This window comes from Heliangelus exortis, chromosome 17, assembly GCF_036169615.1.
Source record: "Heliangelus exortis chromosome 17, bHelExo1.hap1, whole genome shotgun sequence".
Classification (NCBI taxonomy): Eukaryota; Metazoa; Chordata; class Aves; order Apodiformes; family Trochilidae; genus Heliangelus; species Heliangelus exortis.
In genome coordinates, this window is record NC_092438.1 from 1,039,905 (window position 1) to 1,055,775 (window position 15,871).

Genomic DNA, 15,871 nt, shown 5'->3' on the forward strand with positions numbered 1-15,871 from the left:
AGCCTGCAGAAGGAGGGTGCTCGGGAGCAGCCTGGTGTCTTGGGGCTTTTTAGCACCTGGCAGGTGCTGCTCCTGTTTCAGGGTGGCTTTAGAAACGTTCTCCCCCCTCACCCAGGTAAAAAAATGGGCTGAAAGAGTTCAGTGTTTACCTCTGAGACAAAGTTCCCAGTGCCCGCTGTGTAAGTCACCTGCTGTGCATCTCTTGGCAAGTTCGGTTTGATTTCCAGCTGTGGCCTCGCTGGGGGGCAGTGCAGGAATTCGGGGGGTGGGATTTGGAGCCGAGTGCTGCCGAAAATCCCGTCCAGCTCCAGCGCATCCTTTTGGGAAGAGCCTTCCCAGCCGCACCTGTGCCCGGCTCTCCTGGAGGTGAGTTGCTGCGTGATGCAGCCGGGAAGAGCCCCGCACCTCCCCGCAGGACCGGGGCCGCGGGGCCGGGGTCCGCAGGCGATGCGGGGAGGGGTAGGGGGGGTGCCCGTGCGCTTTGTCACACGTTGCGGGCGGGAGGAATTTTTCCCGGATCGGCGTTAAACCCGCGGGGGTGGGAACGCAAGCGATGCTGAAACAGCGAAGGGACCGGGAACCGAGGGGGGGTCCAGGGGTGCAGCCCGCCCCCTCCCGCTGCCCCGGCGCTGTTGGCCGCAGCTCTGCGGGGCGGGGGAGCAGCCCGGAGGGGCGGGGGGGGAGCAGGAAGCCGCATCCTGGATCCGCCCCGGCCCCGCTGACTCACGGCCCGGCGATAAGCACGGCCCGGCCCGGCCCGGCTCTGCGCACCGCGGCCCCGGTATGTCCGGGACATGGGCGGCCCCGCCGCGCCGCTGCGCCGGAGGAGGCTCCGGGGGGGGATCCGGGCCCTGCTCCCGGCCCTGCTCCTGCTCCTGCTCCTGCCGCTCCCGGCACAGGTACGGCCCGCGGGGGGCAACGGGACCGCGACAGTGCCCGCGGGTGGGGGTGCGGGGGGTGGCCGTGCCCTGCGGGGTGGGAGAGACACCGACACGGGGGCGTGCGTGTTCCCCGTGTGTCTCCCTGCCCCGCCGGGCTGTGGCCGGACTGTCCCGGGGTCTGTCCCACAGACGGGCTGGTGTCACCCGCAGGCACTGCCCCCCGTGCCCTGGCCGGGATCGCTGCCCGGGTCCAGCTGCAAGTGAGAGGCAGCGAGGGGGCTGCCGGGGGTGGCACAGGGGCCAAGGGATGTCCTGGGGACAGCGAGCGGGGCAGCAGCAGCTTGCTCCATCTCGGCACGGCAGGGTGAGCCCGGCAGTGCCCCGGCTCCCGCAGTCCCGTGGGTCCGGGAGGTGTTTGCTGGGGGGCTGCGGGTGCCCGGTGTGCCCCGGGCTGAGCTGAGCTGGGCTGGGCTGGGCTGGCTGGGCAGCAGCTCCTCTCCCCTGCGTGAAGGTATGATTGCTCCCTCAACGTCAGGGCAGCTGGAATTTATAGCTTTGAAGGCCCGGTGGAGCGTTAATTGCATTTCTGGCATGAAAAGTCACCCAACTCGTTTGTTTCTGGAAGGAGTTGGTAGTTGGGCTGTTTGTGTCATCTTCAGGAAGGTGCCCGGTGTTGTGGCCGGGAACAGCCCCGCTGCAGCACATCCCCGCTGGTGGGAAGGCTGTCTGGGGGACGGAGGAAAGGAGAGGAAAGGCTGTACCGGCCCCAGGACCCGGATCCTGGGTGGGATGTGACCAGTGCTGTGGGACCCGGCGTGCCACACATTGCCAGGGGTGCTTGATGCCACAGCTGTGTAAAGCACAGCATCTCCCAGCAGCCCTTAGCAGATGTGATTCTGCTGGTGTCCTGTGGGCTGGAACTGGGGGAACGAGCGGATTTAATAACCGGTGCCAGGATTTTCCCTCCTGGTCGTGTTACACAGGGGATGTGGGGCCCTTCCCACAGCTGCTGCTGGGCACGGGAGCTGCCGTGCTGCCCGAGGTGGGCCCTGGGGCTCTTCCCCAGACCTGTCCCTGCTCCCTAAGGACAGCATTTCTGTCCGCAGGGCCTCAAAGGCAGCGCTGCCACTGCCCCAGAAACGCTGCTCTTCATCTCCACTCTGGATGGAAATCTTCATGCAGTGAGTAAGAGCACAGGGGACGTCAAGTGGACCCTGAAGGATGGTGAGTTGTGACCTTGAGTGCTTGCTCACAGCCTGGCTCCCTGGGCCAGCTCTGGGTCAGTTGTTCCTCTAGCCCCGGGGATGCTGCCAGCCACAGCCACAGCCACAGCCCCGGGCATGGTTGTGCGTGGAGCAGAGCATCAGGAGGGTGCAAACTGCTGCTGCTGGCGGGGACTGTTCTGGGCTTGAAATGCAAACAGGCAGTGGCTGTGGGCAGGGCAGTGCTTGGCAAACACTGCCACGTTGTCCCCGCTGGTGGGGAGAGGTCCTTCTGCTGACGTCCTTCTTTCGGTCTCTTTTTCAGATCCTATTCTGCAGGTGCCAGTTTATGTGGCAGAGTGAGTGTCACCCCCCGCGGGCAGCATGGGGTAGGGGAGGTGGCCTGCGCCTTCCCGAGGGGCACAACTGCCCTCATCAACCCACAGATCCACAGCAAGAAAGGAGAAGCTCAGGGCAGGGTTCCCAGCCCGTGCCGTGGGGCTGCCCTGTCCCCGGTGTGAGCAGCCACTCCACGCTGCCAAACGGTAGCACAGGAGCTCCCGGTGCCACTGGGCACAGAAGCACAGGGAAGCAATGGAGGGAAGTGCTCCTGGAAGTGCAGGGGGAAGCAGGAGAGCTGGGAGGTCCCTGGGGGTGGCAGGGGACTGGGTCAGCACCTCTGGCAGGAACAGGGCAGCTGTGTGCAGTGACAGCACTGACCCAGAGCAGGAGTTGATGTCCTCTGGTGCTGGAGGGCTGGGGGCAAGGTTAAACCCCATAGTGAATCACCTCAGAGCAAACTGCTGATGGGTTCCTTCAGTGCAGCTCCTCTTCACTGCTTGGTGTGTGCCTGGGGCAGGAGGCATCTCCCTTTTCATCCTCCTCTCTCTATTCCAGACCAGCATTCCTCCCAGACCCCAATGATGGCAGCCTGTATATCCTGGGAGGAAAGAACAAAGAAGGATTGATGGTGAGGGGGCTGCAGGGGCCCTGCGCATCCCACCCACCCACCCCTCCTTGGGCTTCACCTTCATGACCTGCAGGACAGGAGAGCTGGGGCCTTCGGATGCTCCAGCTTGTCCTTGGCACCTGGAAGTTCAGGGCCAAGCTGTCTGGGAGCTTTTCCTACCCTCCACTTGTCCTGCTTTGGGGTTGAGCAGTGAAGGCAGGCAAGGTGGAGGGGGCTATCCCAGAGGACCTTTCCTTTGTCACCCTGCTCTGGAAGGCTGGGAAGCTGCTGTTCAGGGAGGTGTTTCCCTGTCCCCACTGCTGTCTGTGTTGCAGAAGCTGCCGTTCACCATCCCAGAGCTGGTCCAGTCCTCCCCGTGCCGCAGCTCGGATGGAGTGCTCTACACTGGTATGCAGGGAGCACCCACCCCCCCGGACCCAGAGCCTGAGTGGGGACCCCCCGGGAGTGTGTCCCTGGGGGGAGACAGGGGAAGCCTTAGGGGACAGGCAGCAGGACTGCAGAGACTGAAATAAAATGTATTTTCTGGCTCAGGGAAGAAGCAGGACACCTGGTTCATTGTGGACCCCAGGTCAGGGGAGAAGCAGACCACTCTTTCCACAGAGGCCTGGGATGGGCTGTGCCCCTCGAGTCCCCTGCTCTACATCGGCCGTACCCGTAAGGCAGTCCTGCTGTCTGTCTGTCTGTCTGCCTGCCTGCCTGTCTGTCTGCCTGCCTGCCTGTCTGCCCCAGGGAGCAGGCTGCTGGGCAGTGACCTGGATGCCCTCTCTCCTCCCCAGAGTATGTTATCACCATGTATGACACCAAGTCACGGGAGCTCCGCTGGAACGCCACCTTCTCCGACTACTCGGCACCGCTCTGCGAGGAGTCCTACCCCTACAGTGAGTGTCCCCACGGGGGCCACCACCCACACCCCCTGCAGGGGACCTGGCTGGATGGCACCCGTGGCCACGCAGCCACGGCCGGCGGGTCTGGGCTGTGCCACGCTGGGAATAACATCAGCAGAACAGAGCAGAGCAGAGCAGCAGGACACGGGCTGGGGTGGGACCTGTCCCCCGTGCAGCCCCCTGCATGGCTCCCTCTGGCTCTGCCCAGAGATGGCACACTTCGCCTCCAGCGGGGACGGGCTGGTGGTGACACTGGACAAGGAGAGCGGGGAGGTCCTGTGGGCACAGAACTATGGCTCCCCCATCGTTGGCATCTACGTGTGGCACCAGGACAGCCTCCGACGTGTCCCCCACCTCAACCTGGCCATGGAGACCCTGCGCTACCTGACCTTCCACTCGCAGGACATCCCCCTCCTCAAGTGGAGCTACCAGTCCGTGAAGGACTTTGCTGCCACCAAGACCCAGCTGCTGTAGGTGGCTCCTGTGCTGTGGCTGCTGGTGGCACAGCTCTGAGCTGTGACAGAGGCAGGGCTGATGCTTGTCCCTCCCCGCAGGCCAGCGCTCTACGTGGGGAAGCACGCAGCCAGCTTCTACGCCCTGACCTCCCTGGTGCATGGCAGTGTGGCTCTGGTGGTGAGTCTCTGCTTTTGGGGTGACCTGTGGCAGGTGCAGGTCCTGGCTATTCCATGATCTGCATGATCTCCATGATCTGCTGTCCCCCAGCCCCAGGGCATCACACTGGCCAGGATCGACGGCCCCACCACCGACGAGGTGACCGTGAGAGACTCAGGGGAGTGTGAGATCACACCCAGCACCGAGGTCAAGTACCCCCAGGGCAGCATCACCTCACCCCACAACCAGTGGCTCCTGATAGGTGCGGACCTGTGAGCTCTGCTTTGTGTCCCTGCTCCTGGAGGGTGCCTGGGGGGGCAGCCCAAGCCACCCGTGTGTTTTGGGGTGTCAGCCTTTCCCTGCTGCCTGATACTGCTTTGGGATGGAGCTGCCAGGTTGTAACCTTGGTATTATTTGTGCCTCCCATGAGAAGGGACGCTCCTTCTCCTGGGGTCACCCTGTCCAGAGAGCTTGGATTGGTGCTGGGGAGGTGAGGGACTGATGCTGTGACCACAGAGGAGCTGATGGGTCTCTCTGTCCTCCCCCCACCTCAGGACACCACGAGCTGCCTCCCGTGGTCCACACTACAATGCTGAGGGCCTTCCCCGAGAACCTGAGGAAGACAACAGAAACCATCATCCCCAGGGCTCCTCCTGCAAGGACCGTGTTCGATGATGTGAGCGCTGGAGCTCCCCAGGGTCCCACCTCCCAGGGTCCCACCTCCCAGGGTCCCACCTCCTTGCTGGGGGAACCTGGGGCCGTGTCGGGTCCCTGAAGGGGCTGGGTTGTGGGTCCCCGGCACGGGGTGGCAAAGGGGGAGGGTCCCGCACCCAGCGTGTGACCCATCCCCGGTGTGTGCTGCAGTTCCTGGCCCCGGGCAGCCCGGAGGGGTCGGCTGTCCGCAGCGAGGGGCAGTTCCCCCCGGACCCCCTGCCCCAGGAGCAGCTGGAGGTGTACCCCGAGGCAGGAGCCTGGGACCTGCTGGTGGCTGGCATGGGCACTGCGCTGCTGGGAGGGGGGGTCCTCTTCCTCCTGCTGGTGGTGAGTGGGGGCTGCTGGAGCAGGAACGGGGCTGCTGGAGCCCTGGGGACTGACCTGAGCCCCGTCTCCTGTCCGGGGTGCAGGTGTCAGGGCTGTGGCTGCCATCAGCACCCATCAGGGGACGAGGAGGTGTGGGGGGCTCTGCTGGGGGTGCTCATGGCTGAGGTCCCCCCACTTTGTGTTCCAGAAACTGCAGCAGCAGCAAGCGGTGCAGCAGCAGCAGCTGGAGCAGCAGATCCAGCTCCTGCAGCAGGAGATGGTGCTCCCAGGACGGAGCTCCAGGGAGGGGGTCCCTGCAGAGCCCAGGGAGCTGGGGCTGAGCCGGGGCAGTGGGTCACAGCCCCTGCAGAGCTCCAGCCCCCCGGACCTCCTGGAGGAGCTGCCTAACGGGATGGTCAGCCCGGACCCAGCGGCTGCTGAAGGTGTGTGTGGTGGGAAGAGGCAAGGGGTCTGTCCCCAGGTGTTGTCACCCAAAGCAGGGGCAGAGATGCCCACAGATGAGGGGGCTGCAGCCCCACTGACAGGGGAGGAGGTGCAGGACCTGCTGCTGGATGCACAAGAGCTACAGAAGCAATTGCAACAGTAGTGGGGCCCCAGAAGCAGCCAGGAGGTTGAAGAACTGGACATCCTCTGTATAGGACTAATGCTCACAGGTTGAAGGATGGTTCTTCCTTTTCCTCTGCAGATGCAGAACCAGATGTGATCATAGTTGGGAAAATTTCTTTTAACCCCAAGGATGTGCTGGGCCATGGTGCTGGAGGAACCTTTGTCTTCAGGTGGGTGGCACCCTGGGTGCCTGCCCTCATCCCACTCTTGTTCCCCTGGTAGCCACAGGGACTGCTCAAGGGTGGTGGCGGGTGGCTCAAGGGCTTTTAAGAATGGGTTGCCCCTTGAGGAGCCTGAGTCCCTGGCTTCCAGCTCACTGCAGAGATTTCTGCCTGCCCATGGCTGGGACAGATCTTTGGGAGTCACTCCAGGGTGACCCCCCCAATGCTGAGGACCCCAAGGGTCAAGGTTCCAGCTTCATCCAGATCCTGGTCAGGCTGTGGATCTGCAGGGATGGGCTGTGCTCTGGCTGGGGCTGTGCACAGCCACGGCCACCAATTCTCCCCACAGGGGACAGTTTGATGGTCGGAACGTGGCCGTGAAGCGCCTGCTGCCCGAGTGTGTGCACCTGGTGGAGAGGGAGGTCCAACTGCTGCGGGAGTCGGATCAGCACCCACACGTCCTCCGCTACTTCTGCACCGAGAAGGACAAACAGTTCCACTACATTGCCATCGAGCTCTGCTCTGCCACGCTGCAGGAGGTGAGCCCACAGCCTTCCCCTGCCTGCTCCTGGGGAGGGTGAGGCACACGGGAGGGCAGATTGCTGCAGAGGGAAGAGATGGTGACTGGAAGGACTGGAAATGGCAAGCCTTGGGCACACAAGCTGCCTGCAGACAGGCTCCTCTCCTCTCTCTCTGTCAGCCCACCAAGCCTTGCCTCTGTACATCAGGGGCAAATCATTTCATCTCTCTCTGCCTCTGTGTGGTTCCAGTACGTGGAGAGCCCCAGGTTTGATCGTCACAGCCTGGACCCGGTGTCCCTCCTGCGCCAGACCATGTCAGGGCTGGCCCACCTCCACTCCCTCAGCATTGGTAAGGGGGTGGGCAGGGGTCCCTGTGTCCTCAGCCAGGGCTGGGGGCTCAGGCAGTGTGCAGGGGGGCAGGCAGAGCCCCAGTCTGCTCCAGCCCTGCCACCACACTGGTGATGACACTGCCCGCTCTCTCTTCCAGTCCATCGGGACCTGAAGCCCTGTAATATCCTCATCTCTGTCCCAAATCGCCACGGGCAGATCCGAGCTGTCATCTCTGACTTTGGCCTCTGCAAGAAGCTTCAGGGGGGACGACAGAGCTTCAGCCTCCGCTCCGGCATCCCCGGCACCGAGGGCTGGATCGCACCCGAGGTGCTGCAGGAGACCCCCAAGGAGAACCCGGTGAGTGGGCAGTGTTCCTGCTGCAGCCCCTTGCAGCAGAGTCCCCTGTGCTGGCAGCAGCCTCACGGTGAGCTGCTGAAATGTACAATTAAGATCCCTTTGTGCCTCCAGACGTGCGCTGTGGACATCTTCTCAGCAGGATGTGTCTTCTACTACGTGGTGTCAGGAGGGCAGCACCCCTTTGGGGACAGCTTGAGGCGACAGGCCAACATCTTGTCAGGCTCTTACCAGCTGAGCTGCCTGCAGGAGGAAGCTCACAGTGAGATCCTTCTCCTTGGCCATGTCCCACGGGAAGCCCTGAGCCGAGGGGTGCAGCTCCCTCTCCCTCTCAGGGGTTTAGTTCCCCGTTGTGTTCTTTCACCTTCCAGATGATCTTGTTGCACGGGAACTGATTGCTGCCATGATCAGCCCGGAGCCCCAGCAGCGCCCCTCAGCCTCCATGGTCCTTGTGCATCCCTTTTTCTGGAGTCAGGAGAAGCAGCTGCAGTTCTTCCAGGTGAGCACACACCATCCCACCAGGCAGCAAACACCGGGGTGCTCTGCACAAAAAGTGCTGGAAACCCACGTGTTCAGGTCAATGTGCACACTGAGCTCACTTTTGCAAGCAGCTGGGGGGTCCCTGGGTTTAGGGCCGGGCTCTTCATCCCCCTCAGCACTGGCTCTGCTCCCTGGCGCTGGATGGGGTGGCACAGGGTGGGGGGCAGCGCTGTGACCCCCCCCCCCCGGTCCCCGCAGGACGTCAGTGACCGCATCGAGAAGGAGTCAGCCGAGGGCGCCATCGTCTCAGCCCTGGAGGCGGGGGCCCGGGCGGTGGTGAGGAGCAACTGGAGGATACACATCTCCCTCCCGCTGCAGACAGGTACCACCCCTCCCTCCGAATCGGGTCGGGAGCGGGGGGGTCCTGGGCCGAACCCCATGGCGGTGCCCTGGGAGGGCAGAGCAGTGCCCGGTTTGGCGCTGGTTGGGGTGCAGTGCCGGGGCTCGGGGTGGGGCTGTGCTGTCCCACCTCGCTCAATGCCTCTCCTGCTCTCCCCAGACCTGAGGAAATTCCGCACCTACAAGGGGGGCTCGGTGCGGGACCTGCTGCGGGCCATGAGGAACAAGGTACGTCTGCCCCGTCCGCCGCACCCCGCCGGCCCTGCCCCCGCTCACCTCTCCCTCTCTCCTGCAGAAACATCACTACCACGAGCTGCCGAACGACGTCCGGACAGCCCTGGGACCCGTCCCCGACGGCTTCGTGCAGTACTTCACCTCCCGCTTCCCCCGGCTGCTGCTGCACACGCACAGCACCATGCGGGTCTGTGCCCACGAGCGGATCTTCCGCTCCTACTACTGCCCGGGGGACGATGGCAGCTGAGGGGACACGGCAGGATGGCACCCACCACGCCAGGCTGCTCCTCCCCATCCCCACCCCCATCTGCCGCCGATGGGAGCAGCCCCGGGGGGCTCTCCGTGTCCTTCCCCCCGGGGTGAGGTGGGGTCCCAGGGGGTACAAGCAGAGGGGGTGAGCAGGGTGGCACCAGCTGTCACCTGAGGGCTCCTGCCCCCCACCGCAGGGTCAGACTCGGGGGCCTGAGGGCATTTGTCTCAGAAACCAAAGAAACCCTCGTGGCACACACGGTGCCTGGAGGAGAAGAGGAGGCAGCTGGGGAGTGAAGCCCGGGCAGAGCCACAGAACCGGGCTGGGCCGGGTCCCAGAGGGGCCGGGGAGCTACATCCCGTGCATCCTCCCCTGCCACACACCTGAGAAGTGACTCTTGTGACTGTGAGTGTGACAGGGCTGATCCACAGCACAGCAGCTCTGCTCTCAGCACCCAGCCCAGGCTCAGACCTGCTCTTTGCAGCAGGGCTGCTGAGGGCCAGGTGCCACCAGCACTATCCTGAGAAAGAAATGTTTAATCTCAGCTGGGCTGAGAAAAAGGTTTTTTCCCTTTTGGACACCAGCATCTTGTCAGAGCCCCGGGACAGTCCTGTGCCTGGGAACCTGAACAGTTTGTCCCACAGCACAGTTGGGCAGGAGCAGTTCTGGGCACACAGAGGCAGGGGAAGCCCTTCTCCCCAGGATCAGTCCCTTCCTGCAGCTCCCACTGCCTCTCCTGGCTGCTGCCCCACGGGGGTTCTGGTTTAGAGCATCCCATGGATTTCATAGGAACCTGCAAGCACAGCCCCTGCCAGGGCAGAGCCCCTCCTGGGCAGTAACTGTATAGTCTGATCCCTCTGGGTGCTGGGGTGTGGGGTTTACACAGGTAACACAGGGGTGTTCCCTTTTTGGTTTTAGAATGCTGTAGAACATTTTGTACAAAAAGTGCTATAGAAAAACCTGAAAAGCTTGTCCTGATTAACAATAAACTGGCCTGAGAGCACCAGGAGGTGCTGGCTGTGAGCAATGGTGGGAGAAGATCCAAGGTAGCTTTCTGGGCTCTTGGTAAAGTCTACAACAGCTTCTGCCAATTCTATAGGCACATTTGTGGGCATCTTCTGTGTAGCAATCCAAGCCAGTCCCCTATGAGCCTGCAGGTCAGAGCACAGCTCAGCACAAACAGCACTAACACTTCTTTCACCCCCTCCCCCTTTCCTACCATCTTCTGCTGCTGTTTCCCTGTTGCACTGAGGAGCCAGGGGCTGCCCCTAAGGACACCCAAGCACAGCTCTCACATGGAGGAGAAGACCAAAGGAAGGTTCTGCTCCCTCCTTCCCAGCAAGCCAAAGGGAACCACAGCAGGCTGGACACTGCAGTGAACAATCTTTAATGAAGTTATGTAACATACAAAAGTTCAGGTTTCATGTAGGTCACTTTCAGTATTAAAAGGCTGATTGCTCACCCTTGGGCATGTTAAATATCTTACCTGAATTTCTACAAGAGGAAACAAAAGCCTAGAGCACGAGCACAGCCATGTACAAATAACTTACATGATAGTTCTGCTCTCCCCATGCTTTGTTCTCTCAAGAGAAGGCCCAGGAGCCTCAAACAAGAGGGTTGGGTTTTGAGCCAGGCTTTTGACAAGTTAGGAAAAAAAAAAAAAGTCTGGATATGCAATTAAAAAATAGACTTTCTATTAGGAATGGGGAGCAAGAAACCTTTGGGTATCAGTCAGAGTGAACAACACCATTCCCACAGCATCAGGGGCTTCCTGGAGGCAACCAGACCCGAGCCAGGAGTGGGAACCCAGCCCCGATGGTCTCAGCAGGGCTGCTGAGAGAGAGAGCTCCCCAGCCACTGCCAGGACAGTTTGCCACAGGTGTGGAGTCCATGGAGAACCAAGGCCTAAGCAGATGATTTCCCCCGGGCTGAGCCAGACTTGGAAGTGAGGAGTTTCTCCACCATGGTGCGGGCGTAGCGCAGGCGGCTGGAGAGCTCCTTGCAGCAGCCGTGCTCCTCGATCAGGCTCAGCTTGTAGGTGCGGAAGTCCCGTTTCTCATCGATGTAGGTGACAGCAGCCATGAGAGGGCACAGGATGACCTTGGTGTGGTCCTGTGGGGACAGAGCACCGTGTTACCCTGGGATAAACCATCCCAGCAGGGCTCGGGGCAGCCACCAGAAGCTGACACAGCACAGGGAACAAATCGACGGCCCCAGACAGATCCAGAGCACAGCACGGGGAGCACGGAGCCTCTCAGTGCTCTGCCCTGCACACACAGCTGGGCACAGCTGGGCTCTGCCAGCCCTGCAGGAAGCCTCACCTGGAAGAAGTTGATCTGCACGGTGCCGTTGCTGAGGTGCAGGATGATGGCACTGCGGGTCCGGAACCAGGTGCAGAGGTAGGGCAGCCGGGCCAGCTCGTCACCTTCCCGGGGAGTGATGTTGGCACCTGCCTTCAGCAAGTGCTCACTCATGTAGTTCCGGAAATATTTCAATAGTGTTATCTGCAGGAGAAAAAGGGCTGTGAGCAGACAGGCTGAGGGTGATCCCTGCCATCTTGGGAAGCCCTTCCAGTCCCAGAACCTCCCTACGTCTCCCAGAGCTTGAGGTGTCACTGCACAAACTTGGGCAAACTCTCAGTTAACTCTGTGATACTCCCAAACCTGCTTCACTGAACACCCTGGTACACACAGCTCTTGTGAGCACTGAATTTTGTGAAACTGCTCATAAATAAGCCTGAGACAGCATCTAGAAATAAACAGAGCTGCCAGAGCCTGTCCTTGGGGACATGTTTCACCAGTCAGAAGGAATCCTGCAGAATGCCCCATGTTACAGATGTTTCTCCCTGGAACCCACCCAGCCAAAGCCCAGCAAGGCCAGCAGAAATCCCAGCAGGTGCAGCCCCCCATGAGGGCTCCAGTCCCCAGGACTCACCTTCTTGTTCAAGGCAGAAGGATAGGACCTCACAGTGAAGTAGGACTCTGTGTTGTTCTGCTCGATGTACTGCAGGCTGTCTCCATCATTGTACATAATAAGACGAGTGGAGTCATTGAAGAGAACTCCAACACTGTTGTCACACAGCTGGTAACCTGGGTCACAAGTGGGGATCACACTGGTTGTGTGAAATGCACCAGCAGGAGGTTGTGTTGTCCCTCAGAGCCATCCCACTTAAGTCCTGGCCAGGTCTTAGACTCTCCCCTCTTTGTTCAGGTCTGGGTGACACTTTTCCTACTCTGTTTTTCTCACCCTTCCCTGTTGCATCACTGCTGCAGAAGCAACTGGAACTGCCACAGTGGGTACACACGCTCACTGCTGGCCATCTCGTGCAGCAGGTAGCCATTTTCTACCATAAAGTGGCTCACATTCAGTGACCACTACTCTGGGTGTTTGGTAACATTCCTGGTGGCCATCTTGGACACACTCAGGGAAACTGTGATCTATGCAACACCCAAACCCAGCCTTCCCTCCCTCCTTTCAGAAACAACAAAAATGCTGAAGTATGGCCCCCATGTTACCTACCTAGGCCATATTTATCTGAGTAGTCCACCCATTTGCTAACCCAGAAGATGGGAATGCAGGCTGGGTCTTCAGCTTCTTCTGCAAAAAGAAAGTGAGTTTGTTAGAAGACATTTCACAGCCTCTTGCTCACCACATCCAACAGGCAATGCAAAAGGAAAGTAAGCAGCTTCTCAGCAAGGCTGTACCTCAGCTCAGCTGGTCTTACTTCAAACAGCCTCAGAGCAACAAGGCAGGAAGTTATCTGGGAACGCTGGTGCCTGTGGGGTTGTCCCCAGACTCACCTTGTCTCACTGCCACTCTCTCAGAAGGCTTGGCTGAGTTGACAGCAGTCAGCTGCTCCAGCATGTCAGCTAAATGACAGTCAACAGCATCCCCCAGCTCCCTCAGCCCAGCCACATCTTCCTTGTCAGGCAACTTCTCCAGTGCGGGGCTGTCTGGAGCTGGGACAGGAAAGAGCAGAATGGGGGTGTGAGGAGGGAATGGGTTTGTAAAGGCACCAGATTGCTGTTGTACCCAGCTGTAAGACACCCATCCCATATCCCATATCCCATCTGGCTAGAGCCAGTGCTGGCACTTCCTGCCCACTTTAGGTCTGGGCACAGTGAGACCTCCTCTCACTCACCCACAAAACACTCTGGGTTTTCACAAGAGCTGTGAGCAGAGGTGATGCTCAGGTTCCCCACGGGTGGTTCTGGAGGTGTCTGGAGGCCAGGCAGGCTCTGACCCCCATTCCCTCCAGGCACCCCTCTCACCTTTGTTGAGTGCAATCAGGGGTTTCCTCCCGTTCATCTCCATCCCGCTGGGAGCCAGGGAGAACCTGGGGGCCACGGTGAGGCAGCTGGTGGGCAGGCGGCTGGGGATGTACCCTGAGGTGAAGAACTCATCACTCAGCAACTCGTCAATCGTCGGGCGGGTGGCAGGGTCAGACCTCAGCATCTTCTGGATGAGGTTAGCAGCTACAGGGTTGATGTGCTGAGAGGAGAGGCAGTTTAGAGACAAGGGTGGGGGATGAGGTGTGCCAGCACCAAGGGCTGGGGAAATGCTGGGTGTGCAACCCAGGGGAAGCTCTGCTGGGAGCAGAGAGCTCCTGTGCTGGCTCAGGAAAGCAGGAGCAAGTCTGAGGAGACAGAAGTGGGCAGGCATGGAGAGCTGTCTCCTGACAGCATGCACAGCCTAAAGTCGACTGACTTGGTAAGGATTGAATCAACAGCAGCAGAATGAGCTGGAGACTCTGGAGGGCTCAAGTGTACCCATTTAACCCCTCCTGCCAAGTTCCACCATTGCCACGGAGCCCACCCATGCCAGACACAGGATGGTGCAGCAGAAGGCTGCCCAAGAACTGCCGTGAGGTGAAGCAGGAGCAGCACCTTACCTTGGGAATCGTGTACTCATTCTTCTTGATTCGGATGTAGGTCTCTTTTAGACAAGAGGTTTCAAAAGGCGGTTTCCCCACCAGCAGAGTGTACCTGTGTGTTCACAGACAAAAGGGTGTCAGTCCTGCACGAAGCAGCCTGCAAGAGAGACTCAGGTGCAGAGGTGACCCTGTGCTAAGCACGCCCTGGGACTGTCCTGGCAGAGGGAACACAGGTGGTGGCACACAGAGGTGTGTGCTGTGCCTGGCTCCTGTCCCCTGAGGAGGGAAGCTGGGAGCTTGTGCCCTCTGGGGAACATTCCAGTGAGGAAGTCAGGGCTTTTGGGAGATGGCTGGAGCCAGCTGTGGTGTGTACAGCCCAGCCCACAGACACGTGCACACCAGCATGTGCAGAGCACGGGGCAGGCTGTGTGCTGCTGGGCTGCAGGGCTCAGCCCAGGCTGCTCCTCTGGAGGCAGCAGAGCTTCAGCTAACTCTGAAAAACTCTGAAGAGACCTGGGCCACGGGCACCGCCCGGCCCCACAGACACGTTTTGACTCACATGATGCAGCCAATGGACCAGATGTCCACCTCGAAGCTGTGCCCCTTCTTGCCCAGCACCTCAGGGGCAATGTAGTTGGGGGTCCCACACAGGGTCTTCTTGCGCTCGCCATCGTACTCCACCTTGGTGGCCAGGCCGAAGTCACCTGGGGAGAGGGGGAGTGACTGGAGATGTCCTGGGTGGCAGGTCCCTGGGGCTGGGGACCCTGCTGGGGGGGGCACTGTACCTCAGACACTTACCGATCTTCACCTCCATGTCGTCGCTGAGGAAGAGGTTTCCCAGCTTGAGGTCCCGGTGGATGACCCGGTGGCTGTGGAGGTACTGGCAGCCCAGGATGGTCTGGCGCAGGTAGTACCGAACCTCAGGCTCGCTCAGCGCCTTGCGACGCTTGTGCAGCTCCAGCAGCGACTGCGGATGGGGGGGAGGGAGGGGAAACGGTCAGCACGGGGAACACCGGCACCCCCCGACCCCACCACCCCTCACCCTACGGCAGCAAAGCTCCAACACGAGGGGGCCGAGCCCGGGGGGGTGGGAGTGGGGTCAGCACCAAAGGGCACCCACACAACCCCCTTTCCCCTCCCCAGCGCGGCTCCGACGCGACGGAAACCCCTCGGGACACCGAACCCCCGGTCCCCACCGGCCCCCGGCCCCTCACCCTGCGGCGGCAGAGCTCTAGGACGACGTAGACGAAGTCGGAGTCCTCGAAGAAGCCCTGGAAGCCGACGACGTGTCGGTGCGCCAGGCTGCGGTGGATGGCGATCTCCATCGACATCTTCTCCTTCTGGTGGGGCTTCACCAGCAGCGATTTGGGCACCACCTTCCCGGCGTAAACCTCGCGGCTCTCCGCCTCCGCCAGCTCGTAGCACCGAGCGAACCCCCCTTTCCCCAGGAACCTCCCGCGGACGTAGCTCCGCCGGGTCCGCGGGTCCAACAGAACCTTCGGGACCTCTTTGGCCACCAAAGCCACCGCCGTGCCCACGCGTGACGACGGAGGAGGTGGGGGCGGGGGTTCCGTGGCTTTCGACGTTTTTCCTCCCGCCGCGCTCATGGCGGGGCCGGTGCGGAGCGGACCGGGAGAGCGGTGCGGGAGTTGCCGGATTCAAACGCGGCCCCGGGGCCGTTAGGGACCCGCGGAGGCCTCTGATTGGCTGAGAGGATTTAAAATCCAGGCGGGGGATGATGGGAGATTTAAAGGGACAGGCACCCCTTTTAAGTTCGGGGGCGACACAGGCGGCGAGGGGGTGGCAACCAGCCCGTCCGGGCTGGTTGCCACCCCCTCGCCGCCTGTGTCGCCCCCGGAGGTGTTGAACGCGTGGTTTCACTTCATTTCAGTGGCCCCTCGTGGCATTTGGTGGCCCAGGGGCTTCAGGGTGGCCCAACCAGCTCCAGCTGCTTTGGATCGGTACCGAAGGATCCAGGTGGAGAGCCCAACGTGGGGCGTTGCCAGGGGACTGAGGTGACACCAGAGGAGGTGTCACCCGTGTGGCTGAGGTGGGTTTGGGAGCCTCCCCTGG

The 15,871-nt window shown here is 61.1% G+C and overlaps 2 protein-coding genes across 3 annotated transcripts; one reads left to right on the forward strand and one right to left on the reverse strand.

The window, feature by feature from the left end:
• Positions 1 to 707: 707 nt before the first annotated feature.
• ERN2 (endoplasmic reticulum to nucleus signaling 2) lies at positions 708 to 9,934 on the forward strand. 2 transcript variants are annotated; one of them, XM_071760859.1, is made up of 22 exons: positions 708 to 899; positions 1,988 to 2,105; positions 2,409 to 2,442; positions 2,981 to 3,053; positions 3,368 to 3,440; positions 3,585 to 3,707; positions 3,830 to 3,931; positions 4,146 to 4,407; positions 4,492 to 4,570; positions 4,661 to 4,811; positions 5,104 to 5,225; positions 5,414 to 5,590; positions 5,778 to 6,012; positions 6,276 to 6,366; positions 6,707 to 6,896; positions 7,128 to 7,227; positions 7,366 to 7,565; positions 7,677 to 7,824; positions 7,934 to 8,061; positions 8,301 to 8,424; positions 8,602 to 8,669; positions 8,737 to 9,934. In XM_071760859.1, the coding sequence occupies exons 1-22, from the start codon at positions 795 to 797 to the stop codon at positions 8,920 to 8,922; spliced, it is 2,889 nt and encodes a 962-aa protein (XP_071616960.1). In that variant the 5' UTR covers positions 708 to 794; the 3' UTR covers positions 8,923 to 9,934. The 2 variants fall into 2 exon arrangements, with proteins under 2 accessions (XP_071616960.1, XP_071616961.1); XM_071760860.1 differs by having other exon boundaries at positions 718 to 899; positions 4,268 to 4,407.
• Positions 9,935 to 10,296: 362 nt separating this feature from the next.
• PLK1 (polo like kinase 1) lies at positions 10,297 to 15,485 on the reverse strand. Its single transcript, XM_071760868.1, has 10 exons — positions 15,013 to 15,485; positions 14,597 to 14,765; positions 14,358 to 14,502; positions 13,817 to 13,910; positions 13,197 to 13,416; positions 12,726 to 12,884; positions 12,445 to 12,522; positions 11,860 to 12,014; positions 11,247 to 11,429; positions 10,297 to 11,037 (listed from the first exon to the last, which is right to left on the reverse strand). The coding sequence occupies exons 1-10, from the start codon at positions 15,403 to 15,405 to the stop codon at positions 10,831 to 10,833; spliced, it is 1,803 nt and encodes a 600-aa protein (XP_071616969.1). The 5' UTR covers positions 15,406 to 15,485; the 3' UTR covers positions 10,297 to 10,830.
• Positions 15,486 to 15,871: the final 386 nt, after the last annotated feature.